The sequence below is a fragment of the Macrotis lagotis genome, chromosome 6 (assembly GCF_037893015.1).
Source record: "Macrotis lagotis isolate mMagLag1 chromosome 6, bilby.v1.9.chrom.fasta, whole genome shotgun sequence".
Taxonomy (NCBI): Eukaryota; Metazoa; Chordata; class Mammalia; order Peramelemorphia; family Peramelidae; genus Macrotis; species Macrotis lagotis.
Window position 1 is genome coordinate 45,382,839 of NC_133663.1, and position 27,763 is coordinate 45,410,601.

Here is a 27,763-nt window from a genome sequence, read left to right on the forward strand (position 1 = left end):
AAGAAGCCTCTTCTGCCCCCTCTTAATGCCAGGGCTGCCCTTCTGAGATTATTCCTGGTTTATCCTCCATATGGTTTGTTTGTAAATAGTGATTTGCATGTTATCTTCCCTTTAGACTGTGAGCATCCTAAGAGCAGACTGATTTTTTTTTTTGCAAGGCAATGGGGTTAAGTGGCTTGCCCAAGGCCACACAACTAGGTAATTATTAAGTGTCTGAGGCTGGATTTGAACTCAGGGACTCCTGACTCCAGGGCCAATGCTCTATCCACTGCGCCACGTAGCAGCCCCAGCAGGCTGATTTTTAAAAAAATTCTTTCTTTGTATACTTGTGTACAATTGGCATTGAAATCCACTCCTCAATAATAGGGATCCTGACTATGAAAGAAGCACTTCCATTGGACAGCTCTAATTCCTATTTATATTTATTACAACAATTAGATTTTGGTAATGCTTCTTAATTTAGAACTAGCTTTTTTCTTTTGATCTCTCTTAGCAAACTCTGAGCTTATTTTCCGCTATACTTTTGGATCACTTAGTGTCCTACCTTTATGAGTGCAACTGATTGTTTTGAAACCAAATGTAGAACCTTGTATCCCTATTCAATATAATAATCCTCTCCTTGCTGTACTACTTCAGGATGTCACGGGAGCCTGCAAGTGACTCTGGTTTCTCACAGATGATGTCAGTGGAGAATAAATTCTGTCAAATGCCTCTGAATTGGAAAGATTTTGGTTACTGACTCCACAGGGGCTTTACTTATAACTGCTGCCTGAGGACTAGACTAGTTAAATATGGAGGGGCTCATCACCAGAGAGTTGCCTACTTGATATTAATTATTGGAGGAGGTGGCAGAATGGGGAGGCCCCCAAATTTGTGAAGACTGCATACTAAATAAAAGATATAAGAATTGTTCTCTCTATCTATAATACTACCACCGATGAATTTGTACATTGTTGCTTTACTAAAGAAAGTGCAGTTTTGATTTTATCAGATTTAGCCCATCATTACAAACTTTTTAGATTTTTGTGCATCATTATTCTGGTATGTGGTAGATTCATTTTTCCTCCCAACTTTATTTCTCTGGCACCCAAGTAATTGGTTTTTTATTTAAATTTTTAAAAAATTAATTGATTTTTAAAAATTATTGAAGAGAACAGGACCTAACTCCACTAGAGATTTCCCTCCAAGTTGAATTTCACTTCCTTAATCAACACACTTAGGATCCCATCATTTAACCTATTCTAAATCTGCTTAACACTATCATCTAGTCCACATCTCTTCATTTTGGCTGCACAAATATTTCCAAAGACTTTGCAAATGTAGGGGCAGTTAGGTGGAAGAGTAGGTAGAGCACTGACCCTGAGATTAGGAGGACCTAAGTTCAAATTCAGCCTCAGACACTAGATACTTACTAGCTGTGTCACCTTGGTCAATCACTTAACCCCACTGTCTCACAAAAACAAATACAAAAACAAAAGATATAGGAGCTAGATGGGGTAGTGGATAGAGCACTGGCTCTGGAGTCTAGAGGACCTGAGTTTAAATCCTACCTCAGACCTTAATAATTACCTAGCTGTGTGACCTTGGGCAAGTCACTTAAGCCCATTGCCTTGCAAAACCCACCCAAACAAGACAAAACAAAACAAAAAGACTTCACAAATGCCTTGCTAAAAGCCAGGCACACTATATCTATGGTGTTTTCTGACTTTAGTAGTTTGTTAATCTTGAAAGAAAAAGAAAGAAAATTAATTGAATCTGATATGATTTGTTTATAATGAAGCCATGCTGGCTCATATTGATTGACCCTCACTTCCCTTTTGATAATCCATTCTGGAATCTTTCCAGGAATAGACATCCAGCCCCCTGACTTCTATCTTCTTTCTTCACCTTTTCTGAAAATAGGGGGGTGCTTTGCTCCAATCTTGTAATACCACTTTGTTAAAAAGCTATGATCCTTATCTCATTTGCTAGTAATCACAAACTGAATTCAGAGGATTTTGGAAATTCTCACTAGAGTTGGAATGGGTCCCAGTTAATTAAGGTACTCATTTCCAAAATTTCCCATTTAGAACTCAGTAATTTGTGACAATCAGAACTTGAGTGGAGAAAAGAATTACACAAAGTAAAAATAGGGAGAGGCCTTGTCAGTTGGACCCAAGACAATCTACAGGACACGCTCTTTTGAAACTCGGTTTCCTGTGCTTGCTTTGTCGGTGTTAAACTGCAAATGCTGTATCCAGTCTCTGGTTGGAGGTAGCCATGTGGTGATGTTTATAGTCTTTGGATCCAGATGCTTTCTGACCTCAGTGTTTACTCTGAGCCAAAATGAAGAGATGTGGACTAGATGATAGTGTAGTTAAGCAGATTTAGAATAGGTTAAATGATGGAATCCTAAGTGTGTTGATTAAGGAAGTTTGTCCCTTGGCAGTAGTCATAGATATCTTGACCCAGACTGATAGCAATATAATACTCTGTAGGATGCAATGACTTGCCCATGATCACACAGCTAGGTAATTATTAAGTGTCTGAGGTTGGATTTGAACTCAGGTCCTCTTGACTCCAGAGCCAGTGCTTTATCCACTGCCCCACCTAGCCCCTGTATCTTTTGTTTTTGTATTTGTTTTTGTGAAACAATGGGGTTAAGTGACTGACCAAGGTCACACAGCTAGTAACTTAGAGTTTTACATTTTAATCTCTTTTTTCATTTAATTCACTAACATAAGATCAAACTACAATGTGCTATTCCAATTATTTGACTTACAATACAATTTAATATTCTCTGGATCAGATTATATTTTATTTTCATAATTATTTGATTGGGACTTTTAAGGTCTTGCTGATAACTAAATTAAAAATTAGATCTTTATGCTCTTTCTTTTTCTTTGTTATTTTCAGATAGATACAGCACTACATTCCCTTTCCTTGCAACAAAGAAAAATAGTTAAAACTGAAAGACACAATGATTACATCCTTACAAGAATGTTTATATACATAGATAGATACATATCTCTCTATATACACATAAACACACAGAATTTTTGTTCTTCATTATTGAAGAAGACCAAAATGACATCACTATATTAGAAATGAACTACAGTGTGTCTGACTGTGTCTGATCAGAGCAATATGAGAATGTTCCACCACAGGCTGGGCACACATAGTTCATGAACATCTGAGATGCATCTCTCTATATTTATGTATCTCTTGTTTCCTTTGAGCTGCTTCAATTCTATCTTGCTCTTAGAGCACAGCACCCTCACTGATGAAGGTATGCCATGCTGAGCAGTCTTGTGCCGGGGTCTCCCATGCTGCACAATCAATTCTCTCACCTTCAGGGTGTCCCAGTCTTGTTTTTTCTGACCCCCCGTGAACCCCTGAGCTGTGGGAGTTCTTCACCCTTTGCCTTTTGGGCAAGCGTACGTTTGGCATTCTAACAATTTGTCCAGTCCATCATAGTTGCATTCTATGTAGTAATGTATGAAAACTTGGCAGTTTAGTTTGAGAAAAGACCTCAGTGTCTGATATCTTCTCCAGCCAGGTGATCTTCAGAATTTTCTTAAGACAATTTAAAATGGAAGTGATTCAGTTTTCTGGCATGAGGCTGGTAGATTGCCCAGGTTTCACAGGCATTTAGCAATTAGGTCATTACAGCAGCTCTGTAGATCTTCAGTTTGGTAGTCGGTCTCTCCCACACTTTCTTTCGGAACCTCCCAAATACTGAGCTAGATCTGGAAATGCATGTGTCAATCGTGTTATCAATGTGTACCTGAAAAAGTAGACTTCCAAGGTAAGTGAACTTATTCACAGTATTCAGAATTACTTCATTTGCTGTCATCAGTGGTTCCCCATGGACGGTGTGTTTCTGACTGATGAAGCACCTGAGTGTTCTTGGACTTAATTGCAGGCCAGAGTTGGTACAAGCAATAAAGAATCAATCCCTACTTTGTTGCATCTCCGCCTCAGAGGCTGCACTGAGTACACACTCTTCTACAAACAGAAAATCATGCACCAACACTCCCTCTACTTTGGTCTTGGCTTGCCGTCTTTTCAAGTTGAAGAATTTACCGTCAGGGCAGGAACTAACCTTGATGCCTCAATGAAGTTCATCCTATGTTTGATAACATAGCTGAAAATATCATGCTAATAAGTTTGGGAGCACGGACAAGCCTTGTTTCACCACATTGGTGACTGGGAAATCACGAGAGCATCATCCACTCTCCAGAAACTGGGCAAGCATGCTGCCATGGAACTGATGTACAGTACTGATGAACTTCTCCAGGAAACTGAATTGTGACACAATTTTCCATAAAACCTCATGACTGATGGTATCAAAGGCCTGGATCATATCCACAAACGTCATATACAGACTTCTATTCTGTTCTGACATTTTTTTCTGGAGTCGTTGGGCAACAAACACCAAAGCCACACTGGCTCTCAGGAAGGTGACCACCTTCCAGGTGAAGGATCAGCCTATTGAGGAAGATTCTGACAAGAATCTTACAGCAATGACTCAAAAAGAAATACTCCCGTGATTGTCACAGGGCAATGTGTTCCCTTTACCTTTATAGAGATGGATTATGGAGGCATCCTTGAATTCCTGGGGGGGGGGGTCAATCTCTTCATGCCTTTAACCTAGAAAATTTCAGTCAGCTTTTATTAGGAGCATTGGATCCCCCACCTTGTAAATCTTAGCTGGAAGAGAATCTTTACCAGGTACTTTGCCACATGAAAGGAACCAATTGGCATACAAAACTTCTTCAGTTGGAACTTCAGCTAGGGACTGATTGACTACAACTTGAGGTAAATGGTCAATGATTCTGCATTAATTGATGATGGTCTGTTAAGAATACTACAAAAGTTTCAGTCCACCTCTCAAGGATCATGTCCCTATCATTAATCAATATGCATCCATCAGCACTAAGTAGTTGGGAGGCATCATGTCTTTGACTCATATTGCCTTCAGGGCATCATGAAAGCACTTTGGATTGTTACTATCTGCATAAAACTGAATTTCATCTGCCTTCATTTAGAGCCAAGAATCCTGCATCTCCTTAAGCTTCACTTGCACTTTACTTTTGATGGAAAAGCTGCCGCCTTAAAAATGGATGAGCCTCTGGAGTTCTCGTTTTTTTAGTATCTTTCTCTATTTCCACATCATTTTCATCAAATCAGTCTTGATATTTGCTAATGTGAAAAGTTGCCTCATTTTAACTTTATATCAACTGAGTACTCAATGCATAGTAAGGCACTCCACCTCCTTAATGAACTCAATATCCTAATCTCCACATCAGTTTCTTAAAATCATTGAATTCTTCATGAAACCTCTCAAGGGTCCTCCTCCTCCCATACTCTTAGCTGAGAACTTCACCTCATATATTTCACTGCAAAAATTGAGGCCTTCTCCAAAACCACTTTTCCTCTCCTTCTCCCCACCTCACTTCATCCAGAAGCCCTTTGTCATGATCTCCTCCTTCACTCCTGTCCTATGTGAAGAACTGACCCTTTCTTATTGTCAAAGCAAACCCTTCTACATGACAAAGTAATCCCATTTTATCTGGCTTTTCCAATGCATTGCCTCCTTTATCTCACTTCAGTCTTGCTATCTCTCCTGTTTTGTTCCTGACTCCAAATATGCCCACATCTACTTCATCTTCCCCCCCCCCAAAAATATATTTGATTTATACTTCCCCACTAGTATTATTCCACATCTCTTCTCTCTTTGTAGCCAAACTTCTTGAGGCCATCTACAAAGGATAACTCCATTTTTCTTCTCACTCTCTTTGAAACTCTTTCCCATCTGACTGTTGACTTCATCATTTAACTAAAATTGTTCTCTAAATTTACTAACCATCTCTTAATTGCCAAATCTAATGATCTTTTCCCAATCATCATCCTCCTTGACCACTCTGCATCCTTTAAGGCTAAAAGTGAATTCTTCTTCTTGACATTCCCTTCTCTGTGTATTTTCCTGACATTGCTTTCTTGTGATTATTTTACTTATCTGACAAATTCTTCCCAGTCTCCTCACTAGATTTTCATCCATGTCATGCACTCTAATTTTGGGTATCTCCCAGGGCTCTCCAGGATCCTCTTTTCTCCTTCCTCTGTCTTAACCTCAACTCCAATAGATTCAAACATTATTTCTTTTTTGTTTTTTTTTGGGGGGGGAGGATTGAAAGGCAATGGGGTTAGGTGACTTGCCCAAGGTCAAACAGCTGAGCTAGTATTATTTCTGAGACAGGATTTGAACTCCAGTCCTCCTGACTCCAGGGCCAATACTCTATCCTGTGCCACCTAGATGCCCCAATTATTATTTCTTTACATGATTAAATTTATTGTCCAGGAAACATATCAATACTGATTGTTTTAGGGAAAAGTCTGTTGGAAACAATTTGTATTAATTTAGCAATCTAAATCAATCACTTTCTAGCTTAGAGAGGGAAATATCCAAACTACCATAATCCACCTATGCCCTTGGACATTCTCTACCTCAAATTAAGTTACATCTATAAGAATCTTGAAGGAAAAAAGCTATAGTATGTTAAAATATAATTTTGGTTTCTAGAACAATAATCCCTAATAGTAGTCACCTAATCATCCACTACAATTAGCCAATTCCTTCCTTTCTCATTTCCCTCTTATATATTTTCCTTCAAAGAAAAGTCCAGAAAAGTCTTGAGGTTGGAGAAAATATTATTTAATATATTCCTTTGAACTAAGAAGGAGGTTTTAAATAGGTATATGCTTTCCTTGGTTTTGCCTTCTTCACTGCATTAGTTCTTGTTTGCCTTTTTTCTTTGGATCTCTGAATCTCTCATATTCATTATTACTTGTGGGACAATAATACTGTTCCATTCACTTACAACAGTTCATTTTTTGCATTGTTGCAAAAACTCAGCATTTCACTTCTCAGTGAATTATTTACTAGCCTGTTGTATGTCACTACTATAGTAAAAAGCAAAATCTCCAAAGAAGAGGAGATTGAGGAAACAATGTCAGAGACAAAGGAAAAGAGTTCTCAACAAAAAATGACAGCAATTGGTGAGTACTTTTTTTTTGTCTTGGGTTTAGAGAATGAAAGGAAGATAAAGAATGGCAATGGGTCAGAGTGGAGAGTCTTTAGGAGTTTGGTTTTATTTGCTGGAGGAGGGAGAGGAGTAGGGGGAGAAAAGAATTAAGAGCAGAGGAGTGACAAACTCTGAACTTGTCCTTCAAGACAGAGTGTGTGGGCTTGGTTTTCCAAAAGAAGAGAGGAAGAATGGTCTGAAAGGTCAGTAATAAAAAGTAATAACCATTACAAAAGTAATGGCTGGGGGGGTGGAAAAGGGAGTACCAATTCAGGAAAGGTTTCAGCGGACTTGGGGAGATGGAGGCAGCCAGTGTAGACTTATCTTTTGAGGAGTTTGGCAGAGAAGAAAAAAGAAAACACAGGGCAGAGAAGACAGCTTAGAGTGGGTGACAGGTTCAAGGGAAAGGTTTTTTTTTAGGATTGGTGAGAATAGTTTTATATCTTATGGGAAGGAGTCTTTTTTATTTTGTCTTTTTTGACAGGACCTGGGGTGTCATTGGTATAGAGAACTCCAAAGTAGGGAAAGTCTCTCTACCAATGTGGGTCAATGTAAGAGAACTATAGTCTTAGAGAGGGGCATAGACCTCTGATTTGCCTAAGATCACACAGAGGATTCATCTTGGATCTAAGACTGACTTTGCTCTCTACTAGACTATGCTGACTCTCAACAAAAGGAAAGGATGAACATTCAAAATTGAAAGAGACAATTGATGATGAAATGTGCTAAAAGAGGTGAAAGTAGATAGGATCTCAAGAACTTAAGTAGGGGGTTAGCCTTAGAAGAAAGAATGGCTGCTTCTTCCACTGATAAGGAGATGTTGAGTAAAGGTCGGTTGGTTGTTGTCCTTTGTTCTCCAAGAGTACCTAAGAATATGCTAGAGTCAAGGTATGGTTTTTCCAACTGTGGCTGTTCAGAACAAAATGAGTTTAGAATAATACCCTACCACAAGTCAGGCACAAATAGTCCACATGCTGTGTGGCCTTGTGGGCAAGCCACTTAACCCCATTTTCCTTGCAAAAACCTAAAAAAAATAGTCCACATGAACATTTGGGGTAGATTCTCTAAAGAGCTGCATTTCATGTTTGTTTTGAGCTACTTCTATTCTTCTGTTTTGTGCATAGGGCACAGCACCTTCTTTGATGAGGATGTGCCAGTCTTTATAATAAGTAAAAGATGAAGTCATATAGTGGGGAGGGAGAACTCAAAATAAGTAGGGAAAGATGTTGCAGGAGCAACAAAAGGGAGTCATGTTAAATGAAGGAATTGTTGAGCAACAGTGATGATCCAGTTAGATCTGTCACCAAAGCAGGCAGTACACTTAGATGATCTCTTGGAAGTCTGAGAGCAGGATCAGAGAAAATGGCTAGTGGGGCTTCTCTGAGGTCATGTGTTGGCAAGATAAATATAACAGGAGATAAAGAGGATGAGAAATCAAGAGAGACAAATGTACCATTGAAACAACCATATTTTATGGGTGAATTCTTTTGTATTTTCCCAGTAACATGGCAATTGTGCTTTCTCTTTCCAGATGCTTTTGACTCCAGTAGACAGGAAGTTGTCTCTTCCGACTCTTATTGTCCATTAATCCAAGGTAAATGGACATTAAAACTCTTGAAATGTCCAATAAAGATGTCATTTGGGAGGAGATTCAGTTCATTCTTTTTATGTCAGTGTTAGCTTTAAAAGAATGGGGCTTTCATTGATATTAGGGAACTTCAGGTGAGAAAACCCCTCTCCTAGTATAGGTTGAGAAGTGTTCTGCTATTTATGGTCTTTTTAAGAAAGTTGAATGGAACACAGAGAAGATTGCAACTTGCCCAGGATTCAAAGGCAGAGCTTGGATGAAAGTCCTCCAGGCTCTATAATCAGGTCTTTAGCCACTACACCATGATGCCTCTCATAATTTTCAGGTTGTAGTATAAATTTAGAATAGCACATCCTTATAAACAGCTCTTCCTCTACCCTACTCTTGGAACATGACCAAAAAAATTAAAAAAGGGAGGGAAAGAATGATGGACAGTATAGTGTTATGGAAGAAATACTGACCTTGGAGTTACATGACCTGATTTCTAATTCCACTTCCACTTTCAACCCCTGTGACCTTGAGCAAGCCATTTAACTTCTCCATTTCTCAGTTTCCAAATTTGTAAGATGATGCTGAATTATATGATCTATGAGGTCTTTTTTCCTATTTTATACTCATAATCCCTTGACTTGGTGCAATAGAAATTTCACAGGTTTATATTTCTTTATTAACTAATGCTCATTATTCTCCCCTTAGCACAATGGACAGTAAATGAAAGTTTGCAGAAATTAGACATTCTGTATGAAATGGAGGTAAAAATTCATTATTATGCAACTAATGACACCATCTGTGCCCAGACCAAAAGCATTTTACACTCTTTTTTATCTTTTAAAGTTTAAAGAAGACTTCAAAATATTTTTTGAACCATTTCTGGAAACACTCCCAAGGATTGGCCCACCAGCCATTATAGGTTATAAGCCAGAGTCATCTCCACAGAATATAATTCTTGAGGTAATGTTCATTTATCTTCTTGTTTTGATTAGTTTTTGCAAGGCAATGGGGTTAAGTGATTTGCCCAAGGCCACACAGCTGGGTAATTATTAAGTGTCTGAGGTCATATTTGAACTCAGGTCCTCCTGACTCCTGGGCCAGTGCTCTATCCACTGCTCTAGCTATCTAGCCCCCCCCCCCCCATTTGTCTTCTTAATGTTGAAACATATAACAAGAGAGACACTTCGGTAGTGTGACCAGTTCTGAGTTGACCTTGTATCAACTTTGATGCATCCTAGCTTTGTGATCTAGGGGAAAATCACTTAATTTCTCAAAATCCTGGGGTCCTCTTCGAGAATGGGAGTTACTTACCTAGCCCTGTGGTCTCTGGCAAGCCACTTAACCCCATTTGCCTTGCAAAATACCTTAAAAAAAAAAAAAAAGAATGGGAATTACTGAGAAGGTACCTGTCTTCAAGAAGAAAGAGCCTTCTTATCTAGGACTTAGATAGTCAAGTTAACAGCAAGTTTCTTAGTGACCAGAATAAACACCTAAGTTCAGTGGAACGGAGAGAGAGATCATTGAAGAGAATAGAATACTGAACAATAAGTCAAGGGGCCTAATTTTTAGTCCCAAATCTGACACTTGCTTAATTTTAGGGCTCTGGGAAAACCATTCAAGCTCTATTTCTTCCTGTTTTATAGTGAGGACTAGATCCTTCCAAGGCCAACTTCTAGAATTCTTACACAGAGAGCTTAATACCTTGAGAACAGCTCTTATACCTTTCCATAAGGAAGCTTCATATTTAGATCTGGGAAAAAAAGAGAGCGAAGCCTCCAAGTTTTGCTCCTTAAAAAAAATTCTTTGATGGAAATACTTCATGGCTCCGTGAGATTTTCGCATGTGGTCACATGGCTCAGTGGGGTAGGAGGACCTTGCTAAGCAACTGAATTCCATGGATTAAATTGGAGTATCGTGTGAACTAATTCAAGTGTCATTTTGACCCACGACCTCAGAGAAAACGTTGAAGTCAAACCAGAGATTAGCAGATATGTTCAATGGCCCCAGAAATGAGTGAGGAAAAGGTATCCCCTCCTCTAAAAAGAAAGCTAGTAATCATTGCCATCATTTACATAGTACTTTCAAATCAGCAAAGCACCCTACATATATTACTGCATCTGACTGGATCATCACAGTATCCTTTAGAAGGAGCTGCCCTCACTCCCATTTAACAGAAGAGAAATCTGAAGCTGAAAAGGAAGAAGTGATTTTTGACCATAGTCACATAGCTAGCAATTAGAAGAATAAGAACCAGAATCCTGCACAAGAATTCTTGTGCCTGCGACAAGCCCAGGGCCCATAGCAGCAATTAGGAAGAAGATAATCCCATCACGGGCATGGCAGGAAGAAGGGTGGCACAGTGCCTAGTACATAGGGGCTAAAGAAATGTTTGGTGACTGACTGTCTCCCCAGAGACTCCAAGAGTTGACTCTTCCAGCTTAGGTATGTGAGAAAATCCTTTATTATATTGTTTGAAAAAACGTATTAATTATTAGACTATTAAATCCAACTTTACATGACTAAAGATTGCCCTCAGAATATTGTCTTCATCACAGTTACTCTATAGGAACGTCAGAAATGGTTACTTACAATGGGATTTGGGATTCCCTCAGGTCCTGGACCATCTTGAATATTTGTATCCAGGTTTTATTTTGAGTCCATCCAAGCTCACGTTTTGGGATCTCCTTGTGTTTTGGTTTCTGCTCAAATTTTTGTAAAAGTTTACATCTAGTGCAGGTAGGGGGCAAATCGTTAGAACCCTAGTCCTGGAGTCAGGAGCACCTGTGTTCAAATTTGACCTCAGACACTTAATAATTACCTACCTGGGTGACCTTGGGCAAGCCACTTAACCCTATTGCCTTGCATCCACCCCCCTCAAAAAAAGTTTACATCTATTGGCATCTATCTCCAACTCTCTAGTTAGTTCTACTGTGTTCCTGAGATTCCTGCAATTACTCTTGTCAAAATACTATATAATCTAACCCTTCCAGAGCTAGATAAGAGGGAGGCTCCTCTTCTTGGCTCTCTGTCTCTCTCTCTCTCTCTGTCTGTCTGTCTGTCTGTCTCTCTCTCTCTCTGTCTGTCTGTCTGTCTCTCTCTCTCTCTGTCTGTCTGTCTGTCTCTCTCTCTCTCTCTCCTTCCCCTCTGTCTGTCCCTTCCTCTGCCTCCATCTGTCTCTGACTGTTTCTCTCTGTCTTTATCTCTCTCTCTTTCTGTCTCTTTCTCTCCTCTGTCCCTCTCTTTCTCTCTCTCCTTCCCCTGTCTTTCTGTCCCTGACTCTCTCTGTCCCTGAATCCATGTCTCTCTCTCTAACTCTATTTCTCTGTTTCTGTTTTTGCCTCTGTGTATCTGTCTGTGTGTCTCTCCCTCTCTCCGAAATGACTTCATACATTTCTCTCTAAAGCTATTTCTAAAGTTGATCTGTTCTCATGTATAACAGGTGTTAGTGGGACGAGAGGTGCCAGGACCCTAGAGATGGCAGCCTTGGTGGTTGCATTTCATGGTGCATAAACCAGCAGAGAACCCTGCAGTGAGACACAGAGATAGTAGTCTTTAAAGGAAGGAAGCATGACCATCTTCTCCTTGACCTTAGGTCAAACCTGAGACCCCTGTACTAGTAATGACTGGTTCAGTTTTGGAGTCCTGAGAACATGAATCCATAACTAGAAGGCTCCTCAGAGGTTATATAGTCTAATCAATTCATTTTAAAGGTAAGAAAAATGATGCCCAGAAAAGGGAGAGGGATCTTGATCAAGATCTCACACAGATAGCAATGATAAAAGACTAGAATTGATCCAGATCCTTTTACTCCAGAGATGGAATTCTTTCCACTGTCCCATGATGCCTCCTAAATTGATTATTCAGTTGGTTTCATCACAGTGCTGTCTATAGTTTCTTCTCATCCTAATATTCAGTGATCAATTTAGGAGGAAAGGACAATTCGGATAGCGTGAAGAAGCAAAAGGATGACCCTAAAGTTCAGAATTATTTTTACTATTGATTTCAGACCAAAGCCAAAAAACTAAGAGCAAAAAGACAACAACACACTCCATAACTAACCCAGGAGGCTACTTTATGAAATAAGTTTATTCACTTATAGCAGAATAGAAGTTTGCTTGGAAGTCCATTCTAGGGTGAAAAACATTCAAATATAAAATATGCTTGAAGGGGTGGCTAGTGGCGCAGTAAATAGAACACTGGCCCTGGAGTCAGGAAGACCTGAGTTCAAATCCGGCCTCAGACACTTAATAATTACCTAGCTGTGTGGCCTTGAGCAAGTCACTTAACCCCATTTACCTTGAAAAAAGACCTAAAAAAAAATTAAATAAATTAAAAAATAAAATATGCTTGAGGGACAAATCACTGGCACACCTCATATCAGAGCTTCAAAGTCTCCTTTGTGCCAAGGAGGCCATATGGTGTAGTAGGGAAAGAGGTAGTCTCAGAGTCAAGAAGTCAAGAATTGAAATACTGTCTCAGACATGTGACCAGAGTTCTTAATCCTGGACACAATCTCTTTCATACTGTTTCCTCATCTATAAAATGAGACTAATAATTGCACCTCCCTCACAGGATAATTGTAATGATCAAATGAGATAAAATTCTTTGCAAATCTTAAAGTATTCCAAAATAATAGCTTTTACTTCTTCTTCTTCTTCTTCTTCTTCTTCTTCTTCTTCTTATTATTATTATTATTATTATTATTATTATTATCCTTGATGGAATCTCTATGTAACAGTGTATAAGAATCTTAAAAAGCAAAAGGCAAAGAAAGCATTCTGGGAAATGGGGGGGTCAACACTTTGGATATTGTGAGGAGGGTAAGAAAAAAGGGAGGAAGGAAGGAAGGAAGGAAGGAAGGAAGGAAGGAAGGAAGGAAGGAAGGAAGGAAGGAAGGAAAGAAGGAGGGAAGGAGGGGAGGAGGGAAGGAAGGGAGAGAGGAAGGAAGGAGGGAGGAAAGGAGAGAAAAGGAGGAAAGAAGGAAGGGAGGGAAGAAAGGGAGGAAAGAAGGAAGGAAGCAAAGAAGGGAAGGAGGGAGGGAGGATGGAAAAAAGGAGAAAGGAAGAAAAAAGATTCACTCAGATTCAATATATCTTATAGGAGACAGAAGTATTTTCTAGGTGTTAAATATTTCAAAAAAGAAAATTTTACAAAGCTACGGGATTGCAAAGACTTGGATAATTTTCATAGGAAGAAAGCTAAGAGAATTGGGAAGTTGAGATGCATCTGATTCTGATTATTTAGGGCCTACCTAGACAAGCCTTTAGATACAAGGTCCTATGGCATTGCCTTTGTCTTTTAAACTAAATATACATATAGTGGGCATGTACTACTGATTATATTAAATTAAATGGAAGTAGAATGCATTTTTTGGTTTTTTAAATAAACTTATTATTTTTGAGTTTTACAATTTTTCCCCAAATCTTGCTTCCCTCCCCCGACCCCCACAGAAGGAAGTCTGTTAGTCTTTACATTGTTTCCATGCTATACATTGATCTAAATTTAAATTGTTGAGAGAGAAATCATAACTTTAAGAAAAAAAATACAAGAGATAGCAAGATTACATAGTAAGATAGTGTTTTTTTTTAAAATTAAAGGTAATAAGCTTTTGTCTTTGTTCAAACTCCATTAATTCTTTCTCTGGATACAGAAAGTATTCTCCATTGCAGATAGCTCAAAATTGTCCCTGGTTGTTACACTGATGGAATGAGCAAGTCCATCAAGGTTGATCATCACCCCCACATTGCAGTTAGGATAGACAGTGTTCTGGTTCTGCTCATCTCACTCAGCATCAGTTCATGCAAATCACTCCAGGCTTCCCTGAATTCCCATCCCTCCTGGTTTCTAATAGAACAATAGTGTTCCATAACATTCATCTACCACAATTTGTTCAGCCATTTCCCTATTGATGGACATTCACTTAATTTCCAATTCTTTACTACCACAAATAGGGCTGCTATAAATATTTTTGCACAATTGATGTTTTTACCCTTTTTCATGATCTCTTCAGAATATAGACCCAGTAGTGGTATTGCTAGATCAAAGGGGATGCACATTTTTATTGCCCTTTGGGCATAATTCCAAATAGCTCTCCAGAAGGGTTGAATGAGTTCACAGCTCCACCAACAGTGTAATAGTGTCCCAGATTTCCCACATCCCTTCTAATATTGATCATTGTCCTTTCTGGTCATATTGGCCAGTGTGAGAGATGTGAGGTGGTACCTCAGAGATGCTTTAATTTGCATTTCTCTAATAAGTAATGATTTAGAGCAATTTTTCATATGACTGTGGATTGTTTTGATTTCCACATTTATAAATTGCCTTTGCATATCCTTTGACCATTTGTCAATTGGGGGGCTTTTTTAAAAAATAAATTTGACTTAGTTCTCTATATATTTTAGAAATGAGTCCTTTGTAGGAAATGTTAGTTTTAAAAATTGTTTCCCAATTTACTACATTTCTTTTGATCTTGGTTACAGTGGTTTTGTCTGTGCAAAAACTTTTTAATTTAATGTAATCAAAATTTTCTAGTTTATTTTTAATGATGTTCTCTATCTCTTCCTTGGTCATAAACTGCTTCCCTTCCCATAGATCTGACAGGTAAACTATTCCTTGAGCTCCTAGTTTGCTTATAATATTGTCTTTTATGTCTAAATCCTGTATCCATTTGGATCTTATCTTGGTATAAGGTGTGAGGTGTTGATCTAATCCAAGTTTGTGCCATACTAACTTCCAATTTTCCCAGAATGAATTTTTAAGGGTGCTAATTCATTCTCTAGTATAATCCTTTCATCCATTAAGAAAGTGATGGAGGAAATTTAATCATGTAGTTACACTGCCTTATTAATTTAATCTACTTAAAAGTATTTCCTTGTGTGGCCTCGGGCAAGCCATTTAACCCCATTGCCTTACAAAAAAAACCCTAAAAAAAGTATTTCCTATATACAATTTATTCAGAGCTCTAGCTCAACATTTCTCAGAAGCCCAGTGTTTATAGGAGAAATTGGAGTTAATGTCAGAAGGAAGGCACTAGCATTGAGAAAGAGTGATTTCAGAAAGTGGATTTTAGTAGAGACTTGGGAAGCAGGAGGAGGAGTAAAGGAGAAGGAGCATTCTAAGCATAAAGGAGAGATTGTTACAAGACTCACAGAAGGAGATGAAGCCCTGGGGGAAAGAAGAGCCAGGATAGATTACTGGGTAGTAAAACAGAAGAAGCCTGGAAAGGAAGAAAAGGTTCAATTGCAAGGGACTTTAAAAACCCAATGGAGGATATGCTGTTTGATGCTAGAGATAAGAAGGAGCCAGGGGAGTTTATTGAGGAGAAGGCAGACATGGGCAGCCCAGCTCTTTAGGAAGTTCCCTTTGATAGCTGAGTGGTACATAAACTAGAGCAGAGAAGACTTGAGGTAGGAAGACCAACCAGAAAACTATTGCCATGCTCCAGGTGAGAAATGATGAGAACCTAGAACAGGGTGCTTTCTGTAGGAGAGAACAGAGGATATGTAGAGGGATATCATGAAGCAGAACTGACAGGACTTAATCGTGTATTGAATATGGTAGAGAGGGGATTGAGAGAATGGGGAGTCTAGAAAAACACCTAGGTTACAAGCCTCTGTAAATGGAACGATGATGGTCTTCAATGGCAATAGGGAAGTTTGCAAGAAAGCAGAATTTGGAAGGGAAAGATAATGACCTTAGTTTAGGACATGTTGGGGATTTTTTTTTTATTTATTTTTTTTAATTTAAGGAAATGGGGTTAAGTGACTTGCCCAAGGTCACACAGCTAGGCAATTATTAAGTGTATGAGGCCAGATTTGAACTCAGGTTCTGATTCCAGGGCCGGTGCTCTATCCACTGTACCACCTAGTTGCCCCAATGTTGGTTTTAAAATATACATCTACAGACATAAAATTTTAGGTAACTACCTATGTGGAAAATATGATGGGAAAATGGAAGTTAGGAGCAGGGATAGTATTGTTAATTGGAGAATCAGCAGCATAGAATTGAATCCTATGATTCAACTAATAGAGCATCAAGTGAAATAGCATAAGAGAGAGAGAAGAGGAATGGACATGGACGGTGCCTTGGAAAACACCCAAGGGTGGTAGATATGACCTGGATGAATTAGCAAAGGAGACTGAGAAGAATTGCTCAGTCAGGTAGAAGAACCAGGAGAAAGTAGTATCATGAAAACCTTTAGAAAGAAGAAAGTATCCAAGAGAAAAGGGTGAGAGGCAGTCAAAGGTTGATTCTATGACCCCAATTCCAACTCAGATGTTTACATTCTAAAATGTCCAACTGGCACTCCTTGTGCCCAAGCTTCTCTTTCCTTTAGTGTTGTGCACTAGCGTTTTATTGGATGCTACCCTCATTCTCAAAGATATCTCATCAGAACCGAAGAAATGAGTACACTCCTAAGATATTTTATGGGAGAAGCAAGTATTACCTCACTAGAGTTAGATTTTGTTACTTCACTAAAATCTCCCATGAATTAGAGGTTTGCAAAGACCTTCCATAGGTTGCCTCATTTGATCATTACAGCAGTCCTATGAGGTAAGTTACCCTTATTATCTCCATTTTAGAGGTAACTCAAGGTGACTAATTTGACAAGATTGGCTTCTTGGATCCAGATATGTTTGTTTAAAAATTTGACTTTGGACTTTATATTCATATCTTGTCTATGTTAGACCTATCCCCACAGATGCTGATCTTACACTGAGTTTCTTTTCCAAGTTGAGCTATCAAACATTCAAACTTTATTTTTTTTAGGGTTTTTTTTGGGGGGGGGCAAGGCAATCAGGTTAAATGACTTAACCAAGGTCACACAGCTAGATAATTAAGTATCTGAGGCAGGATTTGAACTGAGGTCCTCCTGACTCTGCTTGTGCTCTATTCACTGCACCACCTAGCTGCCTCCATTCACATTTTATTGACGGGCTGGCTGCATTGTCCAAATGCCAAATGTACGTTTGCCTAAAAGACCATTTTCCTGAGAGCTCACACAAGGCAAGTACTCGAAGGAGAACAGAAGAAGCAATACAAGGATACTCTCAAGGTACCTTTGAAGAACTGAGGGATAAATGTGAGACATAGTTGGCACTGGCAAAAGACCTCCCAGCATGATGTCAAAGAAAGCATTCTGCTCTAAGAGGGAAGCAGAATCTCAGTAGCTCAAAAGAAACATGAGATGTGTGAATTTAGATGTATCTTCATTCTAAATGTTTATACCAACCATACTCTCTCTGTGAGAGAGCCTTGTGAGCTCCTATCAGTCTAAACAGCCACAATTTGGCATGCTGTACAGTGACCTCGACTTAGTGATGCCATTTTGGTCTTCAAAGACCAAAGGACATGAAGGACAACCACCAACCAGCCAACATTATATTATTGAATTGTGTTAAATTTAGCCACAACAAGCTAAGTCACAGGAACATGGATGATTTCCCACCCTTCTTCTAACAAGCACATTTAAGCCCCCTGCTCAGGAGGGCTACACAGATACATTGGACAGCTCCTTCATTGGGAGGAGGCTGCACGGGTTTGCATTACATCTCTCTCCTGAGGACAACTATTAAAAATGCTCAACCAATACAGGCCACGCATGCTTTGATCCCCTTTTGAAATCAACATCCTATCTGGACTATAAACTCAACACTGATTCAAACACTAGCCCATCCCTTTTTAATTGCAAACCCATCAGAATTGTCTTCTCTTGTTAGGAAAATTTGTCTCTAAAAAGTTGATCAGGAACAGGGAGGTATTGCAGTGGATTGAGCACCTGACCAGGTGCACCGGGAAGAACTGAGTTCAAATCCAGCCCATGATACTTACTAGCTATATAATCCTGGGTAAGTTATCTTACCCTGTTTGCCTCAATTTCCTCATCTGAAAATGAGCTGGAGAAGGAAATGGCAAACCAGCATCTTTGCCAAAATAGAGTCAAAAAGAGTCAGACATGACTAAACAGTAAGAACAATGGTGGACTTAGCTTGGGGCCTGGGCCCATATGATTCATATATCTTGTATGTGATAATAAACTACTTTTTACTTCATTTTTCCTTAGCTTATTTATTGTTGAAGCCCTAATGAAGATTTTTCTTTCAATTATATGATACATTACTTTGTATTGTATGATATATTACATTAAATTTAAAAGTATATAATTTATAAATTATTGGAGAAAACCAAAGTAATTAGTATATATATACATACAAATGTATATTTGTGTACATAAATATACATATATATACATAATTACATATGTGTATGAATATGTGTAATAATGGTTCTGATAAAAGAGGAGCAAGTTGACCAGAAGACTTTATATTCACAGTGCCTTGGGCACTTTCCCCAGAAAGCAGGTCATACATGGGAAAGAATGCTGAATTTGGAAGCAGAGAGCCAAAGGTCAATTCTGTTTGCTACCAAATCACCGTAGAATAGAAGCTCCTAAGAGGGAAGCAACTGTTGTTTCATTGGCTTTGATATCTACTGTGCCTAGTAAAGTTAGGCCAAAGCACAGTACAGAGTAGGCAGGTAGCAAGTATGTTATATTGATCAAACTCTATTTCCCCCCAAAAGCAAAATAAGAATATGGAGCTAGATAATCTCTAAGATCCCTTCAAAGCACCGAGTTGGCAGTCAGAGATAGACACGGATTCAATTGCTGACTTTGTCACCGACTGTCAAGTTGGTCAAGCCCCTTGTTTCTCTAGACCTTGGTTTTCTTATCTGACAAATGAAAGACTTGGACTTCAAATGTCCCTTCAGGTTCAAAGGATGTGATCCTATGATCCCTCTTAGTACTTATTTTACTTATCAATCATTGATTATTTTTATTTCTCCTAACAGTGGGACAAAGAGACTTCTCCAACCTGTGAATTTTGTGGAGCTGACTTGAGACCATTTCCTTCCATGGAAGATATTAACTTTGAATCAGAAAGTTATGACCATGTAAGATGTGTGAAAAAGCCTGAAAAACAAAGGTTTGCTAAGGAAATATTTATAAAATATTATAGTGCAACACAGAGTCTGAGACAACTCTCCTAATCCCCATTCACACCAAAAATTAAATCCCCAGAGAGTTGGTACTGAATATCTCTTTAGGATTCAAAGGGTAGCTCTGAGAAGTTGAGGGTTGTTTTTTGAATGTTATATTTAGCTCACAAACTGCTTCCATTGCTCTATGATTATTGATTGATATCAATTAGTAAGTCAGACTTAATTAGCTTTAAGAAAGAGTTATTTACCTATTAATGAGGAATAATTGCCCCAAAGCAAATAAGTAACACAGCTTCTGGAAGACTTTTTTCTGGAATCCTCAAGACATTTCCTGTAGCTTTTTATTTGTCCTTGGCTCTCAATAAAGATGAGCCATCAGTAGTTCCTGAGATGTTGCTAAGATACGGATGCTAAATCCAAAATCCTCAGGACCTTTCGGAGTTCAAAAGGTCTTCCAATAGCTAATGAACTAAGGAAGAGACCAAGGTGTACTCATTTCCTGGTCTCTGTAAAGAATTCATTTGACCCAGAATAACTTGAGGTCAAGTAACTTGACTCTCTGATTCCTATTAGCATTTTAATCTGGAGTTCCACATATCTAAAGGGCAAGACCAAGTTCTTCAGTCAATCAGAAGAGGATTCCTTTTATACATAGGGAGGTAGCCAAGCTGTGTTCAAACATAATGACTAGTTGAAAAATATCCTCATGTCATAAATGTATCGGGAAGGGTACTTATAACTTTAAGTAAGATGGGATGATGTGATTGCATTACTCAACTGAGTCCCACCTTTCTATCAGCATCCTTTCATACAAAACTTTCTGTGCCTGTAAGGTATAAATGAACTGAAATTCTGTGGCATTGTCATCATTTTTAATCAACCCACTTCATTGATAATTAACAAAAACAGCTTTTTTTTTCCCAGCTTTTCTGTTGTCTTGAGTTCAAGAGGCTGGTTGAATATGTTCTCCAAGAAAAGAACCTACTTAAAAGTAGGTATCCAGAATCAAATTTAATCACCATCGAACCTCATTCAGCCTTTGGCAGTGAGCAGGACAGACTCAAAGCAAGGGAAAAGGCCCTTCGGAGGTAATATCAGTCAACCCGAGTGGTAGCACCCAACACCTAGATGCCACCTGTTCTTCAGATGTTAATTGTAGACAGTGGAACTTTGATGGAGTGAACAAAGATCCACTGGCATTCAGTAACACAGTTTCTCATTCAGAAAGATATGGGCTGTAGAGTCAGTTCCCCAGAGGTCAAGATGCAGTGGATTTAACAAAAACACACATCCCAGATTGGCCATGTTATAGGAGATAGAAAACCTGATTAGGATTGAGAGAGAGAGAGACAGAGACAGAGACAGAGACAGAGACAGAGACAGAGACAGAGACAGAGACAGAGCTGGTTTCAAATCCCATCCCTGTCATCTATGTTCTCCTAGGTAAGGCATCCAGCCTAGGGCTCTCTCTAAGACTGTAAGTTGTGGAGAATGTACTAGCCTGAATTGATAGAGGAAGTGGTGAATAACCTATGCTAATAAAATCATAGTTCTAGTCCAAAAGTTACACAGCTACATTAATGTGAGGCAACATATGGAAGTGTGCTAGGTTAGAAGTCAGAGGACATGGGTTTGAATCTTGGCTAGTCTACTTATTAGCCTACCCTAGGAAAGTCAGACAACTTCCTTGAGGAGGCTCACACTTCTCTTTGGCTTCAGTTTCCAGCTTTCTAAAATGAAGGTATTGGATGCAGAAATGGCCTCTGAGATCCCTTCTAGATCTAAATTGATGATTCTACATACAGACTTAAACATTCAAAGAGAGAGACAGAAAGAGACAGTGAGAGAAAGAGACAGAGAGACAGAGACAGAGAGATAAGGCAGGCACTACTCACATAGAGTTCAGAGAGTAGCAAGATTTCTTGGTTGGTCCCATCAAATTAAAGTTATAATAGATTGCACCAGGATATCAAAAGTCATAGGTTGGGGCAGCTACGTGGCACAGTGGATAGAATACCAGCTCTGGAGTCAGGAGGACCTTAGTTCAAGGACCTCAGATACTTAATAAAAACTGTGTGACCTTGGGCAAGTCACCTAACCCCATTGCCTTGCGGAAAAAAAGGGATCGTCTACTGGATCCAATCATCTATGCAAAAAATGCATCTTGATATCTGTGTTTCATTTCTTTAGAAAACAAGAGAGACAGATGGCTAGAAATTTTGTATTTTTGTCAGCTGAACGCGAGGAGGGTGAGCCCATTCTAACTAAAGGACACCAAGGTAATTAAAAATCTGAATGTTTGATAACAGAATTTTAAATATAATCTTTAGAGCACAAATATGCTAGAGAAAGAACTGCAGCATAGTTAGTAGCTTCTTTGGTCAGGGGCTAAGGGAGGACAAGGATAAGAATCTCATGGGATGAGGTCTGGATGGGGGCAGAGAATGTCGACATTAGAGATAGCAGTCAATTAGGGGCAAACATTCTTTGAAGGAAAGCAAGAGATCAACTAAAAAGCTGAGGCAATGGTATGTTCTATTTACTTAGAAAATAACCAATTAGAAACCCTTTTCCAACTCTAATTGAAAAAAACTTATTGTTGGTTTTTGACCATTTGCTAAAGGTAGTTCTCTGAATACAGTTGAATCTTTCCTTATTAGTTGAGGTTCCTAGAGACCCTTAGGACTGACCTTTTTGGATGTACATTCTAATTGTATGAAATTGTATAAAATTAAAGCCAGGATTCAATGGCTAGTGACTGAAAAAAATTTTCAAACCAGCTCAATCTTGTACATGAATTTGCTTTCTTTCAAATTGTTTCATTCTCCTAAAAATGAAGTCCCAGAAAAAAAATGTACATAATTGAGGGTTCCACTGTATTGGATTGTGGATAAGATAGGGCTCATACTCAAATGCCATTTCTCTTTTCTTTTTTCTTTAATTAAATAAATCCATAAAAAATATCTAAGAATTAATGTTAGAAAGTTGTAATTAAAAAGTACTGAGTTGGTGTGGCTAGATGGTACAGTGGGTAAAGCACCGGCCCTGGAGTCAGGTTCAAATCCGGTCTCAGACACTTAATAATTACCTAGCTGTGTGGCCTTGGGCAAGCCACTTAACCCCAATTGCCTTGCAAAAAAAAAAAAACCTAAAAAAAAGTACTGAGTTCTATATGGATGTGTGAAGAGTTTTTCTAAGTATTAACATGTCCTTTTTTTTTAGCTGCTTCAAAGCAGACTAGGCCAACAACGTACCAACTTGCACGGAACCCCTCATTAAAAGTAAAAAGAGTGGATAAAATAGTTGATACATTTGATGAGCACAGTGGTGACGTTTGGGTACTACCTTGCTTAAAGGTAATTTTTCTATTACTTTTCACTTTTTTTCTTTTCCTAACCCATTTGAGCATTTATTTAAAGTCATAACTAAACATCGCTAGGATGATTGGATCATTAGACTGATACAATCAAAGAACTGTGGACAGAATTGGATCATTTCAACCAGTTGTTACTCAAATCATAAATCCTGTCTACAATATTCCCAACCTTCTCATGACTTTATAAAGTAATTCATTCCTCATGTTGATCTAAAATCTACCTGTCTAAAATTTCTTTCTTTTTCAATTTCTTTTCTTTTTTTCAATTACATGCAAAGATAGTTTTCAGCATTCATCCTTCTGCGAACTTTTGAGTTCCAATTTTTCTACCACCCCCCTTTTCCTATCTTCTCCCCTTCCAAGCAAACAATCTGATATTGTGTTTAACATATTTTCATACTCTTCATGCTGTATAAAAAAGAATTAGAACTAAAGGGGGAGGGGAACCATGAGAAAGAAAGAAAGAACATAAAAGTTTTAAAAAGAGAATTTACTATGCTTTGCTCTGCATTTAGACTTCATAGTTTTTTCCTCTGGAGGTGGATAGCATTTTCTATAACAAGTCTCTCAGGATTGTCCTTGATCACTGAACTGCTAAAAGGAACTTCATCCATCATGGTTAATCATCTCACAATGTTGCTGTTAATGTGGACAATGTTCTTCTGGTTCAACTCATTCCACTCAGCATCAGTTCATGCAACTCTTTCCAGGCTTTTATAAAATCTGACTACTCATGATTTCTTACAGAATAATAGTACTACATGAATGTTAATTCATATACCATAACTTGTTCAGCCATTCCTCAATTGATGGACATCCCCTCAATTTCCAATTCTTTGACACTACGAGAAGAGCTGCTAGAAATATTTCAGTACATATGGGTCCTTTTCCCTTTTTAATGATTTCTCTGGCATAAAGGCGTATAATTTCTAATTAATGAACTTAACTCTATGCTACAGGACCACATGGAAAAATCCTCTACAATGTACTCTTTTGAAACACTTGAAGACTATAATCACATCTCCTTTCCATAGCTCTCTCCTTCAAGATAGAATATTCCTCTTCTCTCAACAATCACCATATAGTTTTTTGTTCCTTCAACATCTTGGAAACTATCCTCTATATATGCTCTGGTTAATCAGTGTCCCTTCCAAAATGGAGTAGAAAGAACTTAGTTTTGTTATTTTTCTTGCAAACTTTATCAGCTTAAAGAAATAAACTGAAAAACTCAGATTTTATTTTTTAAATAGTGCAACTTTTTAAATAGTGCAACTTTTAGCATTCATTTTTTACAAGATTTTGAGTTCTAAACTTTTCTTCCTCCTTCCCTTCCCTACTCTCTTCCTAAAATGGTAGGCACTTTGACATAGGATTTATATTTACAATTATGTAAAACATTTTGATATTAATCATTGTTGTGAAAGAAGAAAGATCAAAAGGAAAAAAATCCATGAAAAATTAAAGCAAAAAAAAGTATGCAAAGATTTTACTTAGAATATATCAATTCTTTATCTGGATGTAAATGGCATTTTTCCCATCATGAATTCTTTGTATTTTTCTTGAATCAATATGGTCTCAAAAGAGCTAAGTCATTTATAGTTGATCATCACATAATATTACTGATACTATATACACTATTTTCTGGTTCTGCATATTTCACTTTGCATCATACAAGTCTTTACAGTACATCATATAAGTCTTTTCTGAAATCTGCTTGCTCACCATTGTATTTCATTATATTTATGAACATTAATTTGTTTAGTCATTCCCTAATTGGTGGACATCCTCCCAATTTCAATAGTTTGCCAGCATCAAAGAGCCTTTTGAGATACAGATCTGGTAGTGGCATTGGTAAATCAAAAGGTATATACAGAATGATTGCCTTTTGGAAATACCATAAGATGCCTTAGTTTGACAATGAATTGTACATAGAATTGGCCTTCCTATTCAACTACATTTGTCCCTTTAGACACTACCTCCTTTTCTCATTTCTCAGAACTATGATGTGATTGGCATCCATTGCCTTTGGATTACTGAGCCCACCCTTCCTCTTCAGTCACCTTCAGTTCAATGTGAGAAACTGAGGAGCTCTTCTATGACACAGTAACAAACAACATGCTGAACTATGAAGACAAAAGTTATCACTCCTGCCCTCAGGGAACCTTACATTCCTCTAAGATACAAGAAAAATGGAGGCAGGAAAGAGCAATAAAAATTCATTGGAAGAGTAGGAGAGGAAGAAAGGTACAAGGAAGACTTTGGGAAAAAGAGGCAACAGAGGGAAGGAAAAGGATTCAGAGATATGGGAAAGGAAAGATTTCATTATAGGCTTTTAAAAATGCATAGAGGAAGGGAAATAGGGTGTAGAGTTTGGTGAATCGTTTTTACTATACCCTTATAAGCATGAAATAAAGCTAAGTTAGGTAGGTGGGAGCAAGAGTTTTTACAGTGCCTAAAATAACAAGACCTAAATATCCTATAGAAATTAGGGAGCCAGTGAAGATTTTTTTTTTTTGAGCAGGAAATTACTCTGGTGTAAAATGAGAGGGCTTTTTTTTGGGGGGGGGGGGGGGGACTGTAGAGAGAATAGATAAGTCGTTTTTCACCCTTCACTTGAGAATCTTAAATGAAAAGTTTCCTCTTAGAGCAGTTCATCCCACATTTAGATACCTCTAAGTGCTTTCTGTATTACCAGTCCTGAACTAGACTCTGGAAATAATACAAAAACAATAAAATTTACATTTTATTGAAGGCATATCACCAGGGCGGGTGCTGGAGCCAGATCAAACCCTTCTCCAAAGCTGATTATTAGATTTTCATTGTGAGCATTTATACCTCAGAAATCAGCAAGTAACAACCAGGATTTCATTCATTGTTTTGTTAATTGTCTAGATAGATTACTTTAAATAGTGATGGGGGGGGCGGCTAGGTGGTACTGTGGATAGAGCACCTGAGTTCAAATCTGATCTCAGATGCTTAAAAATTACCTAGCCATTGTAGCCTTGGGCAAGCCAACTTTACCCCATTTGCCTTGCAAAAACCTAAAAAAACTAGTGATGGGGGAGAGGGTGCTAATAATGCAGCTGAAACTTAAAAGTGTGTCCTAAGTATATTTTTTTCAGAGAGTTGGTTGTTAAACATTTATTAGCATACCACCAGTCATAATGTATACAGGTAATAAATAAATACAAGGTAATTTAAGAAGGGAATGAGCAGGGGCGACTAGGTGGCAGTGGATAGAGCAGCAGCCCTGGAGTCAGGAGTACCTGGGTTCAAATCCAGTCTCAAACACTGAATAATTACCTAGCTGTGTGGCCTTGGGCAAGCCACTTAACCCTATTTGCCTTGCAAAAACCTAAAGAAAAAAGAAAAAAGAAAAAAAAAAGGGAATGAGCACAAACAACTGGGGGATCTGAAAGACTTCACGTGGAGTACCCAGATTGAGTTTTGGGGAGGTTTGGGGTTTTTTTTGTTTTTTAGTTTTTGCTAGGCAATGGGGTCAAGTGGCTTGCCCAAGGCCACACAGCTAGGCACTTATTCAGTGTCTGAGGTTGGATTTGAACTCAGGTCCTCCTGACTTCAGGGCTGCTGCTCTATCCACTGCACCACCTAGCCCCCCCAAATTGAGTTTTGATGGAAGATAAAAATGAGTGAGAGTAAAGAAGTATATTCTCAAAAGTAAGGGAGAGACCATGCAAGAGTCCTGAGGTTAAAATCAGTAGGTGAGTTTAGCTGAAAAATGGAGTTTGGGAAAGGAATGGATAGAATTCTAGAAATAAAGGTAGGAGCCACCCTGTAAGATACTTGAAGTCCTAGACTAAGCAGATGATACTTCAGTTTAGCAGCAGTAAGGAGCCACTATAGGCTTTCTGACCAGGAAGTTACAAAGTCAGATCTGTGCCAGAAGATGATTTTAGCAACAGAGTGGAGGATGGATTGCAGAGGAGAGAGATTGGAAACAAAAAGAGCAATTCAAATTACAGCAACCTAGACTTAGAAGAATTGATGGTCAGAAATGGGATAATGGTCAAATGGGTGGAGGGGGTAGGGAATAGATTGATGTTTTAAGTCCCTATTGAGAAACTCAAGCTATAGGATCCTACTTAGCCTTTCTCTGAATCATTTGAAATCTCCCCTTCTGATGTTTCTTGAACAAATATAGGCTTAAGCCTCCTGGCCATTACCTCTCAAGGTTTCTTCTACTTCCCTTCCAAGACAATTTCAAAGGATCCATGATAAAAAAAAAATGCTATTCACTTTCAGAAAGAGATCTGATGAACTCTGAAGGCAGATAAATGTATAATCTTTGTTTGCTTTTTTTATCTTTTTTGGCAGCATGGCTAATATGGAAATATGTTTTGCATGACTTCACATGTATAATGGATATCATAATGCTTGCCTTATCAATGGGTGGGGGTAGAGCAAGAGAGAAAGAGAGAATTTGGAGCTCAAAATTTTTTTAAAAGGTAAAAAAAATCTCGAACTTACCCAGTTTGCCTCTCCCTTTCTTACTAATCACTTGCCCATTTTTCCTTATTCGAAACCTAAGTCTTGAAGATAATGCTAATGACTGTTTTCATTTACTTGGAAGACAGAATAGGCAGGTCCATTCTGCCTGGCCCCAGAGGGAAGAATTAGGAACAGTGAGTAGAACCTAAGGCAACTTTCATCTTCATTTAAGGAAAAACTGTTAGAATATGGGTTACTCTAGATGGTTTCAAAAGTCCCTTTTAATTCAAT

The 27,763-nt window shown here is 38.4% G+C and overlaps 1 protein-coding gene across 4 annotated transcripts in view; it reads left to right on the forward strand.

Moving 5' to 3' along the window:
* Positions 1-27,763, forward strand: part of ERICH6 (glutamate rich 6) — a 46,933-nt gene that overhangs the window by 10,146 nt on the left and 9,024 nt on the right. For 2 of the 4 annotated variants that reach the window (XM_074191069.1, XM_074191072.1), the window contains 9 exons: positions 6,952-7,041; positions 7,217-7,270; positions 8,599-8,661; positions 9,352-9,407; positions 9,490-9,606; positions 19,498-19,599; positions 20,572-20,735; positions 21,838-21,926; positions 22,870-23,003. In XM_074191069.1, coding sequence (XP_074047170.1) covers positions 6,952-7,041; positions 7,217-7,270; positions 8,599-8,661; positions 9,352-9,407; positions 9,490-9,606; positions 19,498-19,599; positions 20,572-20,735; positions 21,838-21,926; positions 22,870-23,003 — 869 coding nt within the window. Of the gene's footprint in view, positions 1-6,951; positions 7,042-7,216; positions 7,271-8,598; positions 8,662-9,351; positions 9,408-9,489; positions 9,607-19,497; positions 19,600-20,571; positions 20,736-21,837; positions 21,927-22,869; positions 23,004-27,358; positions 27,446-27,763 lie in introns of those variants that run through there. The other 2 variants (XM_074191073.1, XM_074191070.1) reach the window with 2 other exon arrangements.